At 39.0% G+C, this 19,606-nt stretch overlaps 3 protein-coding genes across 7 annotated transcripts; all 3 read left to right on the top strand.

The window, feature by feature from the left end:
• Positions 1-767: 767 nt before the first annotated feature.
• On the top strand, positions 768-6,448 carry upf3a (UPF3A regulator of nonsense mediated mRNA decay). 4 transcript variants are annotated; one of them, XM_029459822.1, is made up of 11 exons: positions 768-958; positions 1,665-1,771; positions 1,909-2,015; positions 2,241-2,339; positions 2,488-2,598; positions 2,704-2,759; positions 2,858-3,016; positions 3,128-3,261; positions 4,028-4,316; positions 4,715-4,756; positions 5,203-6,448. In XM_029459822.1, the coding sequence occupies exons 1-11, from the start codon at positions 818-820 to the stop codon at positions 5,389-5,391; spliced, it is 1,434 nt and encodes a 477-aa protein (XP_029315682.1). In that variant the 5' UTR covers positions 768-817; the 3' UTR covers positions 5,392-6,448. The 4 variants fall into 4 exon arrangements, with proteins under 4 accessions (XP_029315682.1, XP_029315681.1, XP_029315685.1 ...); XM_029459821.1 differs by having other exon boundaries at positions 4,028-4,328; XM_029459825.1 differs by lacking the exon at positions 4,715-4,756.
• A 1,221-nt stretch (positions 6,449-7,669) lies between these two features.
• p2ry8 (P2Y receptor family member 8) lies at positions 7,670-10,958 on the top strand. The gene is made up of 3 exons (XM_029459318.1): positions 7,670-7,805; positions 8,999-9,304; positions 9,798-10,958. Exons 2-3 carry the CDS (start codon positions 9,012-9,014, stop codon positions 10,528-10,530), a joined length of 1,026 nt encoding a protein of 341 aa, XP_029315178.1. The 5' UTR covers positions 7,670-7,805; positions 8,999-9,011; the 3' UTR covers positions 10,531-10,958.
• Positions 10,959-11,096: 138 nt separating this feature from the next.
• Positions 11,097-18,304, top strand: asmtl (acetylserotonin O-methyltransferase-like). Of its 2 annotated transcripts, XM_029459316.1 has the most exons (16): positions 11,097-11,387; positions 12,142-12,258; positions 12,848-12,979; positions 13,066-13,113; positions 13,702-13,766; positions 13,860-13,924; positions 14,302-14,410; positions 14,761-15,079; positions 15,160-15,387; positions 15,539-15,701; positions 15,815-16,014; positions 16,125-16,257; positions 16,343-16,483; positions 16,638-16,760; positions 17,223-17,467; positions 17,929-18,065. In XM_029459316.1, the coding sequence occupies exons 2-15, from the start codon at positions 12,166-12,168 to the stop codon at positions 17,426-17,428; spliced, it is 2,025 nt and encodes a 674-aa protein (XP_029315176.1). In that variant the 5' UTR covers positions 11,097-11,387; positions 12,142-12,165; the 3' UTR covers positions 17,429-17,467; positions 17,929-18,065. The 2 variants fall into 2 exon arrangements, with proteins under 2 accessions (XP_029315176.1, XP_029315177.1); XM_029459317.1 differs by lacking the exon at positions 17,223-17,467 and having other exon boundaries at positions 17,929-18,304.
• Positions 18,305-19,606: the final 1,302 nt, after the last annotated feature.

Here is a 19,606-nt window from a genome sequence, read left to right as displayed (position 1 = left end):
CCTGCACGATGACACCGGAGGCTGCGAGACTGCCTAACAACCTGCAGTAGTGACACTGGGACATTAATTGATGAGCACAATGTAGTCCTACTTGTTGGTGCATAAACTGCTCCTTATTTAACATCTTTAATGCAGTGATGGAGCAGGGTTACGTAAAGAATAAGTTGATGTTTGACATTTATGCATTTCTCCGTTTGATTATGATATTTACACAACGGCTGTATAAACATTTATTAAAGTGGTGTCCTTGTTGGTTGAATTTGCACTTTACATTACAAATATTTGCATAAATTAGGATTGTTGTTGACAAAAAGTTGGAAAGTAACGAAGTACATTATATGATACTCCTTACAACTTGTAGGTCTACTTTACTTTAGTATTAACATATGTTGCCACTTTGTTGGCCTCCTTCTACTACACTACGATATATTGTACTCCTACATTTATTTAATAACTTCAGTTACTATTTTCTTTTGTAGATTGATTCTACAAAATGCTGTATTATAACAGGTTAAGATAATACTTTAATGCTTAAAATCACCCACACCCACCAGCTGCAACAAAGTGGTGCGTGCATTAACCTATCGATGGTTATAATCCAACAATAAAATAAATTCAAAAATGGCAAAATGGGCTGCTCGTGCCCATTTTGTTGCACACCCTGTATGTATATGTGGGCTTCACAGAACCTATATGGCTACGCTACAGACACAGTTCAAAGTAACACGATATCCAATCTCTGTCTAAACCTCGCGATACTACTATACTCTCGCGAGTACACATTAATTTAACACGGGCGAGAGGGAGATGGAGAGAAATGAGGTCTGAAAAGGACCAAATGACCGTGGGCAAGGAGAAAAGCATCGTGGAGATACAATTTAGAGACATCCCAAGAGAGCAGGAAAACATTCCTGGGAACCTCAAGCAGAAAGAAGAGAAGAAAGAGGTTTTTACTAAGGTGGGTAGCCGAGCGTTTGCGGTGTGTCGCATTGTTTACGCTGTGTGGAAAACAGACATGGAGGGAGGTGGGATCATTTCAGCACCGCGGACAGCGACATGAGGAGGAAGCTAGACCTATAATCTCATAACCTTTTAGATTTCACATTCCCCTCAGACTTTATTTGATGTAAACACTGACTAAAAAAGACTACTTGCATCGTCTATGGTTTAAATCACAACATGTTACGCCCTGTAATCCCGGTTATGTCCAAAGTAGTCAAAGAGTTACCAAGGTAACGTGTGAATCAGAGTAATGCTGCAATCATTTATTACTATTTATTACACTATTCAGCATATTGACGTAATTGTTTAGGTATGAAATATCAAGAGGTCCATCTGCAGGTTGTGCATTTGAGTGTATTACATTTTTGTATTTTTTAAGGATGTATTTGGTATCTTTCAAAACTTTGGTGTCACCATTAGAATTCAAAATAAAGTTCAGAGGGTTTGAACAATGTTTGCCTGCAGAGCATGGGTTTCTAATGACTGGCACATTGATAGGTCAGAGAGGTTGAAGGAGTTAAATGTGTACGCAAGCAGTTAGTATTGCACTTCCATAAAGTAAAATAATTTAAAACACACAGTTAAATAAATAAAAAGTTAATATCAAAGTAGCAGTTTGTCTGTACAGTTTAAGAAATGCTGCAATTTACACTCGATTACAGGTGGTGATTCGAAGGCTTCCACCTAGCCTGTCAAAGGACCTGCTAGAGGAACAGCTCAGTCCACTTCCTTCCTATGACTATTTTGAGTTCTTTCCAGCTGATCAAAGGTAATCATGATAACTGTTTTATCTAATCAACACAATAACTTGCACTATACTTGTGTTTAGGATACCAGATCTTGTTGCTTTTCCCCTTACATGATACTTTTTATGACTTCTCCCTCTTTGTCTCTCTCTCTCCACAGTCTCTATCCCCACTTGTTCTCCAGAGCATATATCAATTTCAAAAACCCTGAAGATATCCTTCTGTTCAGGGACCGATTTGATGGCTACGTCTTTATCGACAACAAAGGTATTTCTCTTTGTTTAAACTCAGTTACACTTTGGTGGCATTGAAGACGGACACACAGCAACATATTCTGCAAATATTAAATTCAAACAGAGATGTGTTTGTTTTACAGCTACAGGCGGAATTTTATGGACTGTGAGGCGGCTCTAGAGCTTTTGTTGCCATTGTTACTATTTGATTATTGGTCTGTTAAATTATGAGCTCCCTTTTATTTTAATATTTGCTCAGGCCAAGAGTATCCTGCAGTGGTGGAGTTTGCCCCCTTCCAGAAAATCTCCAAGAAGAAGCTAAAAAAGAAAGATGCCAAAACTGGGAGCATTGAAGAAGGTAACGCAATACAAAGACCCTGATATACAGTCCAGTAAACATAATATTCAGCTTGTTATTATAATATTCCTGCATGGATTTAAGAGGAAATCAAAACCTTGATTTTTTAAAATATTATATTCTCATCCTGCATCTGACACCCCCTCAGACCCAGAATATAAGCGGTTCTTGGAGAACTACTCCTGTGATGAGGAGAAGTCTATGGCCAACCCTGAGACTCTGCTGGGAGAGATAGAGGCCAAGACCAGAGAGCTCATAGGTACAGTACCATAATTATCAAGATTCAGGTCTATATGAGCCAAAAAGAAAACACATGAACTTCTCTTTACTTGTCTCCATTTTCTCCTCCTTTGATTGCTTTCAGCCAAACGGACAACACCGCTGTTGGAGTACATCAAAAACAAGAAAATTGAGAAGCAGGTAAGAAATTGATAATGCATAAATTAAAAGTTATTACTGCCAAAATGCTTTGAAAAATGTCCAGATTCTCCTTTAATGCGGCACACCTCCTCTTACAGAGAATAAGAGAGGAGAAGAGAGAGGAGAGGAGGAGAAGAGAGCTTGAAAAGAAACGGCAAAGGGAGGAGGAGAAGAGAAAGCGACGAGAGGAGGAGAGACGCAAGCGAAAAGACACAGAAAAGCAGAAGAAAATGTCTGATAAAGACATCAAAATCAAGGTAATGCTTCATCACTAAAACAAGATATGTTCATACTTGTTTATCCTAGTTGTTTGGACAATGCAGTAGCATGTAGTTATGGAGTTGTTCCTGTATTATCTGCATATCAAGCTCCTGAAGAAGAGTGACAGGGACGATGACGTGGATTCGGACCGAATGAAGGACAAAAGCGACATTGGCGAGCTGGACAGATGCAAATGGGAGAAAACTGGAGGACAAACAAAGTTGAAGGACCCCAAAGAAAAGTAAGGATCGTGGAGACGTTGCTAATATGTCTTCTTTTTTTAACAACTGTCCTATTCAACCTGAAAGGACCTTAATATTGGAAGGCTGTGGAGCATCTACAACAAAATGTAAATATTAACATTTATAACTGTAGCTTGATATCGTGTCATATAATGTGAAAACCCCATAATGCTTTACTGAGGAGATCAGTAAAGCCTATATCTTACAATAAGACATCAATCCTGCAGTTTTCAGTGTCAGTAAGAAGCTTTATTCCAGCGGGTCAGGGGTCAGGGGTCAGGGGTCAGTGAGGTGAGTCTGGCCTGATTAATTAAAGAATTAAAGAGCAACTTTAAACAACTGAGTAGGTGGAATTTTCAGCCAGCAAAGCTCACAACCTGGCAATACAAATATAAATTATATTTATTCTAATTGCATAGTTGGTAAAATGTAAAGCATTAATATCTTATTCCCTAAACACTGACAAATCATTAAACTCTTCTAATGTAGCAGGGCCATCACTAAATAATGGTCTCTTATTAAATGTATTACTACAACATACACAAACAATAGAAAATTATATGTTTAATGTTGTTAAAACCTTGTTTTTCAACCTATCATTTATAGGTAAAATAGTTTTAAATGTGAAATTACATCTTTATTTTATGGCAGAAAAAAGAAATCATACACTTTACTGCAAAGTGGTACCAATAATTCTAATAATAACAACTATGTATGTAAAATAATTATGTGTGGTGTCTATGCAATCCCCACTCTGACCACTAGAGGTCAGCCTGAGAGTGACAAGGAGCAGAGAGAGCAGCACGGCCGCAGACAGAGAGAGAAGGATCACCGTGGAAAAGACGAAGAGAGGAAACGACAGCGACACCACTATGAGTTTGATAAATTTATGCGCCGCAAAGATGAGACCAAATGGGGGAAGGGATACTGCCAGGACCGAGCCAAGAAAGAGGGGCATCATCATGGCTATTCTTACTGTCCTGACAATGGAGACAAACTGGGAAAGGAGGACAGGGAGGACCTGGGTAACAGGAAGGAACGCCTCCGAAACAAGGTGAGCGACAAGGTGAGCATGAGATGGGGGGGAAGGTGGCAACTAATTGCTTTGTGTCATGATGTTGACATATATCTTTGTTTCAGATGTTGCTTGATATGTGTGTTTTTTGTTTTTTTTACAGATGATAATCATCAACTCAGAGAAATCATGTTTCTTTACTTTCAGTGCATTTGTGTCATATCTTTCAGGCCTGAGATAAAGCACTTATCTTAACTTAATCGCTTTACAATCAGCTTTCTTCAGTAAGCCTATTTCTAAATGTCATGTAAAAAAAAGAGAAAAGTTTGCCATTTACATGACATTTAATTTCTCAACTATGAGGCGCAGGGTTTGATTCTTGCCTTTAGTTTTTTTCTGTGTGGAGTTCTACCCGTGTTTATATAAGTTTCCTCCAGGTGCTGCAGTTTCACCCCACAGAACAAAAACATGCAAATCAGGTGAATGTGAGACCCTAAATTGCTCGTAAGAATAATGGCATGTTTGTATGTGTAGCTGTGTTTGGTTTGTGAAATAGAAAATAAATGTATTAGTGGCGATCATTCAGGGATGGAGGGATGAATGAATGGATGATTTTTCTACAGATAAAAACATATATATTACAGATCAGAACATTAGCATTAAACACATTGTTTAGTTAATAAGTTATTATAAGTTATCATCATTATTCCACCACCATGCGTTCACTTATTGATGTACATACAGAAATGCATTTGAACGGTGAAAAGGGTGTTTTCTGTAGCTGCTAGCCCAGTGCATGCTGGGATACACTAGTTTTAAGAATAAGCGGGTAAAGAAGCCAAATTAGTACGTATGTGTTTATTTGTTCATTCAAAATGTGTGCTGCTTGTCTCTCCCATGTCTCTGCTCTCTCGTCTCTCTGCAGGACCGTCCTGCGATGCAGCTCTATCAGCCGGGCGCACGCAACAGGAAGCGCATGAGCTCAGCAGGCAAAGGCTATGACTGCATCCCCGCCGGCCACTCACCTGAACCCGGCACGGAGCATTGCTACGAGGCCGTCAACCTGGCGACAGGGCTGGAGAAGGTTTTCGAGAAAAGCAAAGATGAACAGTGAGCAGTCTGGATATTTATATGAAATACAAATGAAGGATTCAGCTTCCAGTTGATGGTGACAAGTGTGACAAGTTATCATTGAGCTTTTAAAAATAAATATACTCCATTGAGGGAGATAGGCACTTCAAAAGCAAACAGTCTTTTCATCAGTATTAGATGTACCAGAATTCAGAGCTTTGAATGTTGGTTAAGGTTTTTTGTTTTTTGCTGGAGCATGAACATTTTTAGTACACACTACATATTTTAACTGTGTCACTGTTTAGTATTTAAAGAATCCTTGAAATGAACCATGTGAAGAATGCTGAGAACAGGGGTAAATAATAATAGTTACCTTTAGGATAGCACAACGGTCAGTCAAAATGTTGTGGTAAGAGGCAGCTCAACTGTGGTAGCTGGTTAAAAACATTACCTCATCCTCTGCAACCGATCTTCTAACTAAGCTTTCGTAGATTGAACCTGGATGTTCTTATTAAGCTTATAGATTTTATTAAAATGATATATAACGTAAGTACAACTTACAAACAGTGTATGTAGAAAGTGTCACAGATGAAATCCTGTGTGTATTTTTGTGTGTAAAGGTGAGCCAATGAGAGGGAATAAGAGTTATTATCCATACAACGGACGACGTGTTACCGCTTTTCTTTCCTAGTTTGTGCGTGTCTTATTACATTTGGGTCATCTTATTCGACGGTGTCATCCAACAGAGACAATAATTGTTGTATGAACAAAGCTTTGTACGTGATCACCCGTGAGCCAAGAAGAACACATTCTCTACATTTCTATAAAGCATTTAGAAATCAAATGTAAAGTTGCAAAGTATGACACTGTTAACTGAAAATGATACGTTTTCTATGCTTGTGTGCTTTGGGTTTTCTATTCATTCTGTCAAGCAAAATGTTCATTGAAGAGCCACAAATATTGGTAAAGTAATACATCTGTTTATCAAGCCTTATATTATTTATGCATATGACCTAAACATTTGTCTATTATACCTGTACCATTGTTAGTTCTTTTCTTCGAGTTGTGAGAAAATAAACCTCTTGTACCGTTAAATGAAACTAAATCAGTGTTTCAGTTCTCTGACAGTTTGGGTGAGGCAGCATTCGTCTGCAGCACTGCCCATATTACACAATTACGAATGGCAGATATGACTCAATTATAGTTAACGACGTATGAGCACATATGAATATGCAGCTATCCAAAGCTAAGATAAATATCAACCTTTGTTTCTTTCTGAAGACGGTTGGTATTTTGTTTTAACCTTTCCTGTATGATGACAATATCTTTGTATGCAATGTTCTGTATCTTATCATATCAAACATATTATTCTCACTGATGGCGTCTATGGCACTGTCACCCAGATAAATCAGAAGTGTCGTGATCAACAGGAAGCCATGAGCATAAGAACACATCCCGTCCATGTTGTGAACAAAGGGGGAGGTGGGGGGGGGGGGGGGGGGGGGGGGGTGATATTGTGTCACTTGGCTTTAAAACTGTAAATGTGTAAGTGTGAGTTTCAGTATGGGAGTATGGTTGAGTTAAGAATCTTTATTCTTTGTGATCCAAGTCAATCTCAACCGTCATTAAGGGATTTTCCTTTTGCGTGTCACAAGAATTGTTTTGAGACATCTTTTTCGTTTCTTCTAACATTTAAATCACAGCAGCGATATGACTGTGTGGCAGTGAGGTGTGGTTAGGGCGCCGGCTGCTGGGGAGAGACAGGAGTGTCCCAGCTGGAGGCCAGATGGCTGAACGGAATCAGGTAATCAGTCACATAATAAATGCATGGTGATGGCCTGGTTCTGGTCTCTTGCAGTAGGCTGGGTTCCAGAGGAGACGGAGATGCTTCTTCAGCCACGAAGCAGCGCAGCCTGGAGAGCAGCGGACAGGAGAGCGACCTGTCAGCGGTGCCTGTAATATCAATTTACCTGTGTGCGAATAAAGCTGTGTGTGTGACACTATACTCTCTCTCTGTCATCCCTGTAACGGACTGTGGACAAGAGGCTCCACAGACTGATAATGAGTAAAAGTGAAAGTTACACTTTTTGCCACGCAAAGAACTCCCACGACATTCAATATTAGTGTAACTAGTACTTTCCTTTTCATACACACACATAGTGTTCAGTCTTCTCACGTTTATAGCTATAGTTTTAGGGATTGTAGAGATAATTCATCGGCCACAAGGTGAGTGTGTGTGCGTGTTCTCCATGCTGTGAGCATGTGGGGACTTTTTCAACATGTCATCTCCAACTAGTGGCTGTTGCTGCAGTTTGTAGGATGAAACGATTGTCACATGATCCATTTCCTCCCTCACGTTAAAATTGAATTTTGCCAGCAGTCAAAATATCTCTACGTTCATCTTTAACCGACACTCGTACTGTATGCCTTTTGTCTCCTCTGCCTCTGTGTTCATAGGTGAGTGTTCAGCCGACTTTCACTGAGATGTATCAGAAGTATAATGATTAATAAGGAAAACCTTGTAAATATGTTTGTTTTTACATTTTGAATATTGACCTGAAATGTGCCTAAACTGCTCCACGTGTCAGTTGCTTAATATGTTCTGCTACACGTACTTTTAACTTGTCAATCAAAATCACTTTCATCAACATTGAATGTATTAAATGTGCTCAGCAACTTAATATCACGAGTCAAAAGAAAAGATAATAAATGTATGTTTTTATTTGATATTTTTGAACAATATTTGTATTTAGCTTTTTCACACATAAACACAAACAACTCACCGTTTACACAAGAACTAAACAACTGACTTGGATTAAAGGTATGATATTAGTACATTATACACACAGTCGCATGTGACATATCTGAGTTTGTTCTGAAAGTATAAATGTAAAAACATCTTAGTATAAATGCTTACTCTCATTAGTGATACAATAATTTGATCTGGAACAAACTTACTTTATTTATTTAACATGCTTATTTAGATCTTTAGCGGGGGGAATTATTATAACTGTTTATTATCATTATTGCAACACAAGATGTTTTCCTGATATGTTACCAGTAAACTGTTACATTTAGTAAAATGTCATCCTTGTTGTGGTAATGGGTACTTTCCATTGCATGATAATAATGGCTCAGTGATGTGTGTCGATATTACTGTGATTGCATTTGTGGTGACCGCAATATGTCACAGTTTGTGTATTCCTCAGAATGAAGAAGTATCAAATGTCACATTGTAATTTTTTGTCTCGCCTCCCATTTTGCGCCTATTATAATATAATCATTGGCAGTTGTGAGTCTACTCTCCATTTTCACGTCGTTTGTACAACCAGTGGATAAACACGAGCTAACCACAGAAGCCGTTGGCACGCTTCACCACAGTTCAGGCTTGTTCTTTTTCGCTCGCACACAAACATTACAGCACAGTTGTGTTGGTCTGTATAACATAACAAGATTGCAATCTTCAGGCATACCTTCATAGTCTAGTGTGTTTTTCCTTTTTCTTGTGGTGTATGTTATCTGATGTTGTGTGCATTATTATTAAAATATTGCAAAAACAATTACATGACGATGTAACGCTGCATTATTTGCATCAGTATTTTTAAGAAAAACACAAGTCTCACAAGCCTTTCTTAAACCCCTTCACACAGGTAATGAGAAGCCATGATGGTGAACTCCACCGTCTTCAAGCTAGACAGCGCCACACGGTCCCTGCTTGAGAGTGTAAACACAAGCATTGCCATCTCTGTCATCTACATGATCGTCACTGTCATTAACCTGGTAGGAAATGGCCTTTCCATGTGGCTCCTCGTCTTCCGTACCTCCCCCAAGACCCCCTCCGTCATCTTCATGATTAATCTCACCCTCACCGACTTGGCCCTTGGGGTTGCCCTGCCCTTTCAGATCGCCTACCAGCTCCAAGGATTCCACTGGACTCTGGGAACCAATATGTGCAGGTACTCTTTATTCTTGCAGGGAATTGTAAAATATATGTATATCCACAGGCCGCTGGCTGGAATAGTTTGACATTTTGGGAAACCTTTTTTGCTTTCTTGCCAAGAGTTAGATGAGAAAGATATTACCACGCTCATATTTATTTGTTCAATCTGAAGCTACAGTCAGCAGCTGATTAGCTTAGCTTAGCATAACACTGGCACTGTAACAAAAGTAACACAATCTGCCTCAAAATAAACACATATCTTTTTTGTTTCATCTGTACAGAAACTGAAGAGTAAAAGTTGTATTAATGAGTTATGGGCCTTTCTTCAACTGGTCCTTTTGTACAATTATTGTGTGGATGAAACAAACGAGATAACCAGTGTTTATGCCAAGCCGGCTGGTGGCTGAAGCTTTATATTGAACAGACAAACAATATTGTTCTTCTCATCCTTCATTTTTCTTTAAGCAGTGATTAAATAAAACATTCTTCTTCTTCTATACATCCTACAGTGTCATGACCCTTGTCTTCTACACCAATATGTACTGTTCCATCCTGACCATGATGGCCATTGCAATTAATCGTTACCTCGGCGTCGTCTGGCCCATGCTGTTCAGAAAAATGCAGAAAAAGTCCTTTGCTTTCATCGGCTGCCTCTTCATGTGGGGTTTAGTCCTGAGCGTTCTGCACCCGCTGATGACCACAGATCTGACCTTTGACATTCCTGAACTCAGGATTATCACATGCTTTGACGTGCTGAAGAAAGAAATGCTCCCGACCGAGTACGCCTGGCTAGGCTTCGTCTTCAGCATGGTGTTCGTCCTCTTCCTCTTCCCTTTCTGTGTTACGACATTCTGCTATGTCAGCGTCATACGCGAACTGGGCAGATATGCCAAGACATCCAAGAAAAAGAAAGCGGTACGCCTGGCCATCATTGTTCTCCTGGTCTTCACCTTATGCTTTGCTCCCAACAACATCCTCCTGCTGACTCACATTGTGATTAAACTCTTCTATAAGCAGTCTCTCTACATGGCCTACAAACTGTCCCTCTGTTTCAGCTGCCTGAATAGCTGCTTAGATCCTTTCATTTACTACTTTGCTTGCAAGGAATTCAGACAAAAGCTGAGACAGATCATTCATCTGCAGAACCTGAGTAGCAGTGTGGACTCGATGAAGATGGAGCATAAAGAGAGTTTGCACTCGACGCATATTGCTTTCGAAAGTCCGGAAAGAGAACCTTTGTGAGAAAACAGATGTTCTTTGATGCCACAGCATAGAGAGACGGAATGAGAGAAAGAGATTAAAGAGTAAACTAGACGTGACAAAGGGAAGTGAGCGGAAGACAGCAAGTGTGTTGCCCTGAGTGTCAAGCTCTTACAACATACAGTATAACCATTTCAAAATTATTTTGCTTCAGTTTTTTTTATGTGCACCATAGAACAAATGAACATTGACAGCAGCTGAGTCCTTAAAATCATTGCATTTGTTATTTTATGGTATATGCAGTTCTGCCACAAGAATCATAATACTCATTTGTGACAACATATGTAAATATAAGTGTAAATGAAATGTAATTAAACTCTTTGTAACCCATAAACCTTCTCTTACCAAACATTTAAGATTTTAACATTATCTCTGTATGTCTTTGTAAATATATGTATGCTGTGTGTGTGTGTGTGTGTATTTAATGTGTTGAACTTTTATTGTTTTTTGAATATCATTATTAGTATTATTATTGTCATCAACATTATTATTATTATTATTATTATCATCATCATTATTATTATTATTATTAGGGGTAGTCATAATAGTGGTAGTAGACGTAGTTGTTGCATGTGCACTTGCACACTCCTTTTCACAGTCAGTGTGCAAACCATGGATCCGCCCACGTCATGACGTCATTACGTATGCGCCGTCCCTTTGCTGGTTGTCTCAAGAAGCTTTCTATCACTGTCGGTCAGTTTCCAGACTGGACCAGGTAAGAGTTAGGCTGCATGTCTCCTGTAATGTTTCCCTGAGACGATGAAACGTGTTTTTAAATGACTTTGTTCATTCAACAGTGTCACTTTCTTTGGGGGTGAACCCGCTAACCAAACGTTACAGTGAGTTGACGTATTAGCTGCTAGCTAACAACCAAGGAAACAATTTAGGATAGCAGAGTTTTGAATTTTGTATGTCGTATGTAACACATGTGACGTTAGGCTATTACTTAGCGTAACCTGGTTAACGTTAACTATCTACTTTCGGAAAAGCCACATATTTATTATGTAGGTGCAGTAAAGTTAAACACTGTTGCATGAGGCACAGTTGTTTGGGAAAGCTCTAACTTCATGTACATGGCTAACTTTATGCTGCAGTAGCTTAATGCAAACATTAAATAACCATGTGTAGTATCAGTGTGTTTACAGTACTTTACAACAGCTCTACTCATTGTCTTTTTTGAATGCATTGTTCCATTATGTATGTATGAGAACTATTGGATTACTTTTTATTATAGATTAATTGTTTGGTCAATAAACCTTTAAAAACATAAAACAAAAATTCCTATTGCAATATCCCAGAGCACAAAGTAATGTGTTTGTTTTGTCCAAAGAACAAAATATACAATTTAAATTATTTAAATCAGAGTAAAGCAGCAACTCCTTACATTTGAGAAGCAACAGTGAATGTTTGGTATTTTTCCTTGATGAATTATTTAACTGATTATCAAAATTGATTGTTGTGTTGTTTCAGCAATATAACAACCGGTCCTCCTGACGGTGCATAACTGAGCACCTGCACCAGTCCTCGCACTCTTTTGCTGAGTCTTTTACATGAACTAGGCCACATATGTAATGTTTAACTTCATCCCTTCAGGGGCAGTTAACCGAGAAGGTCACCATGGTGCTGAACCCTGTCATTTCAAAGCTCACCGGTAAACTGGTTGTGCTGGCTAGTGCTTCTCCTCGGAGACTGGAGATTCTCAGCAATGCGGTATGTTGCACTCTGGTTAAACTTCTAGGAATTTTATATATATATAATAAATATATATATATATATATATATATATATATATATATATATATATATATATATATATATATATATATATATATTTATATATATAATAAATATATTTATATATATATATATATATATATATATATTTATATATATATATATATATAATAAATATATATATCTTGTCTTCAGCTTTTACAGATTTGTCAAACCATGGTGTGAATTTAGACATCATTTAACAATTACTTTTCACTAATTAAACCAAAGTTACACAATTGTATATACAAAGAAATAACAAATCAAACGCATGTAGGTGTATCTGACTTTCCTGATCCAATCAGTATATCAAGCAAGCTCATGTGCAGTACAATAAGCTTGAGAAACCCTGAGTGAACAGGATTAGTCACATCTCTTACTGCGTCTTATCTGATGAACTTAATGAGTATTTTATTTATAACTAGATATTTAGCCTATCTGAAATGATGATTGACATAATGAATATATCGGCTTCACAAAGTATAATTTTATAGTTGCTTTTTTTTTTTCCTCTTGTACATTTCAGGGCTTACGGTTTGAGGTGGTACCGTCCTGGTTCAAAGAAACTCTTGACAAGGGACTTTTCAAAGCACCTCATGAGTATGCTGTCGAGACAGCCAAACAGAAAGCCCTGGAGGTGGCCAGGAGGATGCCCTTTGTGAGACGAGCTTGTTTTTGTATGACAGTATATATTATCCAGTTGAATGACATATTGATAACATCTTGTGTAATCATTTACTTCAGAAACACCTGAAGACTCCAGACATAGTCATCGGAGCAGACACTATTGTGGTAAGAGCGAGAAAGCTTAACTGTATTTTATCTGCTTACCCCCTGCAATATATGCTGTATGTTTTTGTCTGGACCGCATCAGAGCGAGGGCCTGCCCTGTAGATGTGAAAGCATTCATCCGATCCACTTTCTAAGTATATATGCTGTTGTTGTTGCAGCTGCGCAACAGGTTTGTAGCACAACCCGCAAACGTCGACCCAGAACCTTTATTTGAAATTTAGAATCTCAATCCTATATCTGGACGGTGTTGACACAGTTTGGTTTATATAACATAAAAGGTATCTAACACTGACATTTGAGGCTGTGAGCATGTTCATTTTTGTCATGGGATGTAACCTAGGTTTAATAAAGCAACTTGAGAGGAGTAATCCACAGCAATAAAGTGTTGGAAATAGCATGATTTTACTGTTGAATTTATTCAATTGAACTCAATTATTTGTCTGAAACTAGTCTTAACCACGTCATATGATATGCTACTTCAGTGCACTTTGCTGACCCTCCCTGTAACAATTTTTGCCACAATTTGGCACATTTGACCAGACATGATCCAGTCTTGTATTTCTTCATTCTTGTGTATCTTGTCGACAGACTGTAGATGGTATGATTCTTGAAAAGCCAGTGGACAAAGATGATGCTTACAGGATGCTGTCAAGGTGAGTGTCATTTAAATTGTTCAGCTTAGTAAACATTAGAAACGGGACGGTTCTTGTTCACAGATTCACTCTTTTCTTTATTTTTCCCTTCAGCTTGAGTGGTAAAGAGCACAGTGTCTTCACTGGCGTAGCTATTGTCTTCTGCCACGAGAAAGAAAGTAAGTCACAGCTGAATTTTATATATATATATATATATATATATAGATATAGATATAGATATATAGATAGATAGATAGATAGATAGATATATATATATATATAGATATATATATATATATATATATATATATATATATATATATATATATATATATATATATATATATATATATATATATATATATATATATATATAGAGATATAGAGATATAGAGATATATATATATAGATATATATACATATAGATATATATACATATATATACACACATATACATATATATATACATACATATACATATATATACACTTTACGAGCCAAATGTAGTGTGTCCAGGGGTAGCCACATTTAATTTCTAAACCTCCCTTCCCCCCAGACCAAGAAGTGGATTACCAGTTGGTTGACTTCTACGAAGAAACAAAGGTGAAGTTTGCTGATCTCTCTGAAAATATGCTGTGGGAGTACATCAATAGCGGTGAACCCATGTGAGTATGAACGTTTGAACTTTCACATAATGCAATAGCTATCGATGTCTCTTGGTGTAGTAACATAACTATGCATTTGTTCAGAGGAGGCCATTTAACTGGATATGAACTTCATGAACCTGTTGCTTTTTGGACTTTGATGCCTGTTTTATTTCTAGCTGTGTTTACCTTGTCAAAACTGGACTCGGGTCAGCAAGATTATGTTATTTGATTTGTTCTGCATTTGGAGAAGAAGCAGAACAAGAAGTGTCATGCCACATACAACACATTTGTATATGTGTGCAAGTGTTTGAGTAATAATCTTAAGTGTATATGTTGCTGCATAAGTGACATGTTTGTGTCTGTGTCAGGGACAAGGCTGGAGGCTATGGAATTCAGGCTCTTGGTGGGATGCTGGTGGAGTATGTGCACGGAGACTTCCTCAATGTTGTGGGTTTCCCCCTCAACCACTTCTGCAAACAGTTGGACCTTATTTACAACCCCTGTACTTCCTCCTCGGACCAAGAAAGTGCATCTGTCTGGCTGAGCCACAACGGCACTCACACTACCTCGATACTCACTCAGCCCCCACCCAACCTGCCAGCCAAACACAACCCCAGACAGAAAATCCCATCTGCCAACTATACACACCATACCCAGAACAGCTCATCAGCAAGTTCCGCCCATAATGTTAGTTTCTCTCACCCTATGAGCACAACCTGGTACCTTTCTTTTGTCATTATTTATAAGTAACAATCTCCCCTCCACAGGTGAAAAGAAAAGGCAGTGGAAGTAAAGTGGATGAGAGTTCCTGGACGTTAGTCAACAGCCTGTCTAAACACACAAGTGACGAAGAGGCTGAGAATATAACACTACCACCGATGACCAGCAGAGGGCAGGTGAAGGAGCTCAATGTGACGGAGAATGAGAACAGTGAACCGAAAAAAGAAGACTTGCAGCGAATCATCGATCTGATGGATGGATTCAGAGCCTCAAAGGTATTAAGAGATAAACTGTGGATTCCTATGTTGTTAAAGCTCTCTTGATCTACACAATCTGCAAGTATCAGGAAGTCTAAAACCCCTCTTTGCATTCACAATAAATACAATTTCACTTGGCTCCATTCTACCTTTCCTAAAAATGTTCCAGGCACTATTTACCGCATCCAAGATGTGTGTGTTTGACCTGCTGCAAAGCAGACCAGGACTGGATGCAGCACAGGTGGCCCAGGAGATCAAAGCCTCAGTGAAGGGCACTGAATGCCTGCTCGAAGCCTGTGCCTCTCTGGGACTGTTGAAGAGCAAAGAGAGAAGTCAGTCGGCACTCATCTGTGTTTTTCATGACATTATGATTACTTAAAGAGATGGCATTTAATACTTAATTTAAAATGAACCGCTGACATGTTTTATGGTGTCTCTGCTCCAGCATGCCAGAAGCCGGCGTACGAGAACGCAGATCTCGCCACGTGCTTTTTGCCGACTGATGCTCCTTTTTCGCTGCGGGGCTACATCCAGCATTGTAACGAATCAGTGTGGCCACTGTTCTCCCACCTCGAGAGTGCTGTACGGGAGGGAGCCAACCAGCGCGAAAAGGCTTTTGGAAAGACATCCAAGGATATGTTTCAGGTGATTATCTCTATGCTCAGATGGATAAAATGTGGGGAGGGAAACATTTGAAAATATTTGACAGAAGCTATTTTTGTTCCTCCTCCTATGTCATTTGTTTCTATTTAAAGGACACTTTCTACGACAGTCAAGAAGTCAAACTGAGATTCATGAATGCCATGCACAGCATTGCTAAAGCTACAGGGAAATCAGTAGCAACAGCCTTCGACCTCTCCAGTTTTAAAACCGCCTGCGACCTCGGAGGTAAGGAGGAGATCCTGACGGTTTAAAATTGTTTCCTTGAGTAAAGAACGATTCTTTTACACGTCATCTTTTTCTTTTTGTCCAGGATGCACCGGTGCCCTGGCCTACGAGTTCACTAAAGCCCATCCTGGATTGTCTGTGACCGTTTTTGACTTGCCAACAGTTGTAGAGATGAGTGAACAGTTCCATCCTCTGCGCGCGGACAACAGGGTATCGTTTGTAGCAGGTCCGTTTGTTCATCCGCATCAGAAATAATATCTTGACGTTCAATGACAAAAAGCTGATTTAATTCCATTAGCTTATTCTGTGGGCCTCGGATATCAAAGTAACATCTCACTCTGTGGTTATGACTCATGTCTTTGTGCACTCTGTATACACAGGAGACTTCTTTAAAGATGAGTTGCCCAAAGCAGACTTGTACATCCTGGCGAGAGTTCTCCATGACTGGTCCGACGAGAACGTGCAGATTCTGCTGAGTAAGATCGCAGACGCGTGCACACCAGGTACAATTCTCAAAGCTTTTTTTTTTTTTTGACTGAACATTGAATGATAACATAATTCTGTTTACTTCATGCATGCTTAGTGTAACATTCTTTGTTGTGTGGCGGTGAAACTTGGGCGTCTGCAGTTTTACATTTCTGCAGCGAAACTACAGTTCTTTCTAAAATAAGCTGCGGTTTCAATAACCTACAGACTCTTAGGTCACAGTAAAACCGCTGCTGTAACCTGTTACCGTCAGTGTTCGACTGATTTTAAAAGCGTTTTTTTGTGACTCATAAAAGAAGCTGGCAAGTTCAAAGCCGAGCCGAACTACTAACTTGATGGTATTTTTGTTTTCCTTCTTGATCTTTGTTCTTTGCCTAAAGCAAAGGAATGCAAGGAGACAAGGAATAACAAAAGCACCACTGTATTTTTCTAAAGTTGTATATCTGCATAAACATCCTTCACGTGCACCATGCCACCAGGCTGTGGACTCCTGCTGAGCGAGATCTTTCTGGATGAAGACAGAAGCGGCCCTAGTCGCGGTCTGCTGCAGGCCCTCAGCATGAGCGAGGGGAAACAGAGGAGCGCAACTGAGTACAGTCTGCTACTCAAGAGCCGTGGTTTCATAACGGCACATGTCAGACACACAGAAAACCTCCTGGATGCTATGCTCTGCATCAAAGTGTGACAACACAACACAATATTGAAGGACTTCTGTATTCTATAGGTAACCTTTCCAAAAATCAAAGCTTAGAAATGTTTTTTTATGAGTCAGTCTGTTTGTATGTTGCACTTACATTAGGTTTGGCTTATTTGTAGCTAATAGTTGAATTTGTATTCTATTGTTTCTGTATGTTGCACTTTTGTTTGGCTTATTTGAAGCTATTGTTCTGCACTTAAAGGATTGTACGTGATGTGATGTGTATGTGAAGATGATGTACTTGCAAGATTCTTGCTGTTTGGAGTTGTATCCTCATGATTGTTTGCTTTGGACAAGAGCGTCAGCTAAATGAACTGTAATGTAATGTAATAAAAGTCTGTAAAGCAACCCGTAACAGACAAAATATCAGTTAATATTTGAGGTATCGGACTCAAAACAGATATTGTTTTGTGTGTCTCATTAGGCATTCATTCTCTAATTTGCTTATACACTAAGGTCATGAACTATGTTTTCTGTTTGGGCCTTAGGAAGTGCAGTGTTCATAGCTGAGACCATGTTGGACGGACAGACACCCCACTCTGCGCTGCAGTCTCTGAACATGCTTGCCCAGACGGAGGGGACCGAGAGGACAGAGAGCCAGTATACAGACCTGCTGAGCAAACATGGATTTGGGGACATGCGTGTGGTTCACACTATGAACTTCCTCGATGCTTTAATTGCCATTAAAATGTAGCTTCTGAATCATGCACACGAATGCTCATGTTTTTCATTCATTTGATTATGACAGACTGACTTTGTTCAGCTTTTGTTGTTTTTTTTCTGTGGTGGAAGAAATAATGAGTTTTTCTTTACTTCAGTAAAAGTAGTAATACCGATTTCATTAAAGTTAAAGCTTCAATTTATTATAAGTGTATTTTGTTTTATTATTGCCTATACTTTAACATCAAGAAAAATCTTTCTGTTATTGGTGTGTAGCTTACTCCATTACATTCACACTGGTCCGCTGGATGACGGCTGTGGCTGGAGGGTTCATCCTGCCTCTGAAACACTCTCAAGTGTCATATTATGATGATGCAATCTGGATGCAATAGGAGAAACATGAGTAACGGAAGAAATAGCAAAATCTAAGCAGCGTTATCGCCTAAAGTAGGATGTCAGTCCGGTACGCTGAGATTGTGTCTCCCCTGTGGACATGACTTCAAGTTTACTTCAACTTTGTAGGAGACTGATTTCCAGGGATGAAGGAGGCTAAGGCTTCTTCAATGGTACCCTGTCAAACATAGTCCCAGGCATGGGTGGAGCATTCATCTTGTATGCACTATTTAAGCATATGTTATTGCCACATTTGGTCTATTTGATCATACTTGCTCTTTTTTTGTTGCAAAGAATGATCAAACCCCGACCGCTTACTTTCTGACGTTAATCTATCTCAAATTAAAGCCGTTGAGAAAATACTTTGCTTGTCACCGTTTCACTTACAGTAGACGCAGCTGAGTGATATTCGATACTCTGGAAATGTAACCCAAATATTTATTTTGCAGTTGAAAGAACGTGCACGGTGCTTTTAGTGACTTGCTGTGTCAGTAAACCTCCTCAAGATGGCATCACAAACCTCTTCTCTTAATTCCTTCCAGTGGATGTGTGCTATCGAACATCGTTGTACACATTAAGTGACCGTGAGCTATCAGAATTAGGGTTTACGTTGCCAAAGCTTGAGAATTGATCAGTGCTTTATGCACTTGGGTAGTATAGTCTCTTAATGCATAGAAGCATATTTCACCATCCCTTAATTCCTTACAGATATACCGCTTGGATTTCAGTTTTGAGGCAGCTGATGGGAATGTGGGAATATCTGAGGCCAGGATAAACAGCTCTTATTCTCCGTGACACTGAAAGTGTATCTGGACTACTTTTCCTTCTGGATCCCTCTCTTAAGTATTTTCCTAGAAGGGTAATAAGGGCGGTCATGTTATTCATGGCTATTTTCTTGTCAGTCTGGGCTCATGCTCTTTGTGACATCTAACTGATTTCCATTACTCCAATTTAGTTTGTTTGATGAGGAGGGACAGGGGAAGGGTGGACTGTAAGTTCATATATGACATACATCACATAAGGATTGTTTTATTGTTAACCCACACACACACACTGAATGCATCAAAACACAATATATTGCAATACTTTCCCGCTACAGTGATTGTGAAAGTC

This window comes from Cottoperca gobio, chromosome 21 (assembly GCF_900634415.1).
Source record: "Cottoperca gobio chromosome 21, fCotGob3.1, whole genome shotgun sequence".
NCBI classification, from domain to species: Eukaryota; Metazoa; Chordata; class Actinopteri; order Perciformes; family Bovichtidae; genus Cottoperca; species Cottoperca gobio.
The sequence above is the reverse complement of the archived record's forward strand: the minus strand, read 5'-3'. Positions and strand labels throughout refer to the sequence as shown.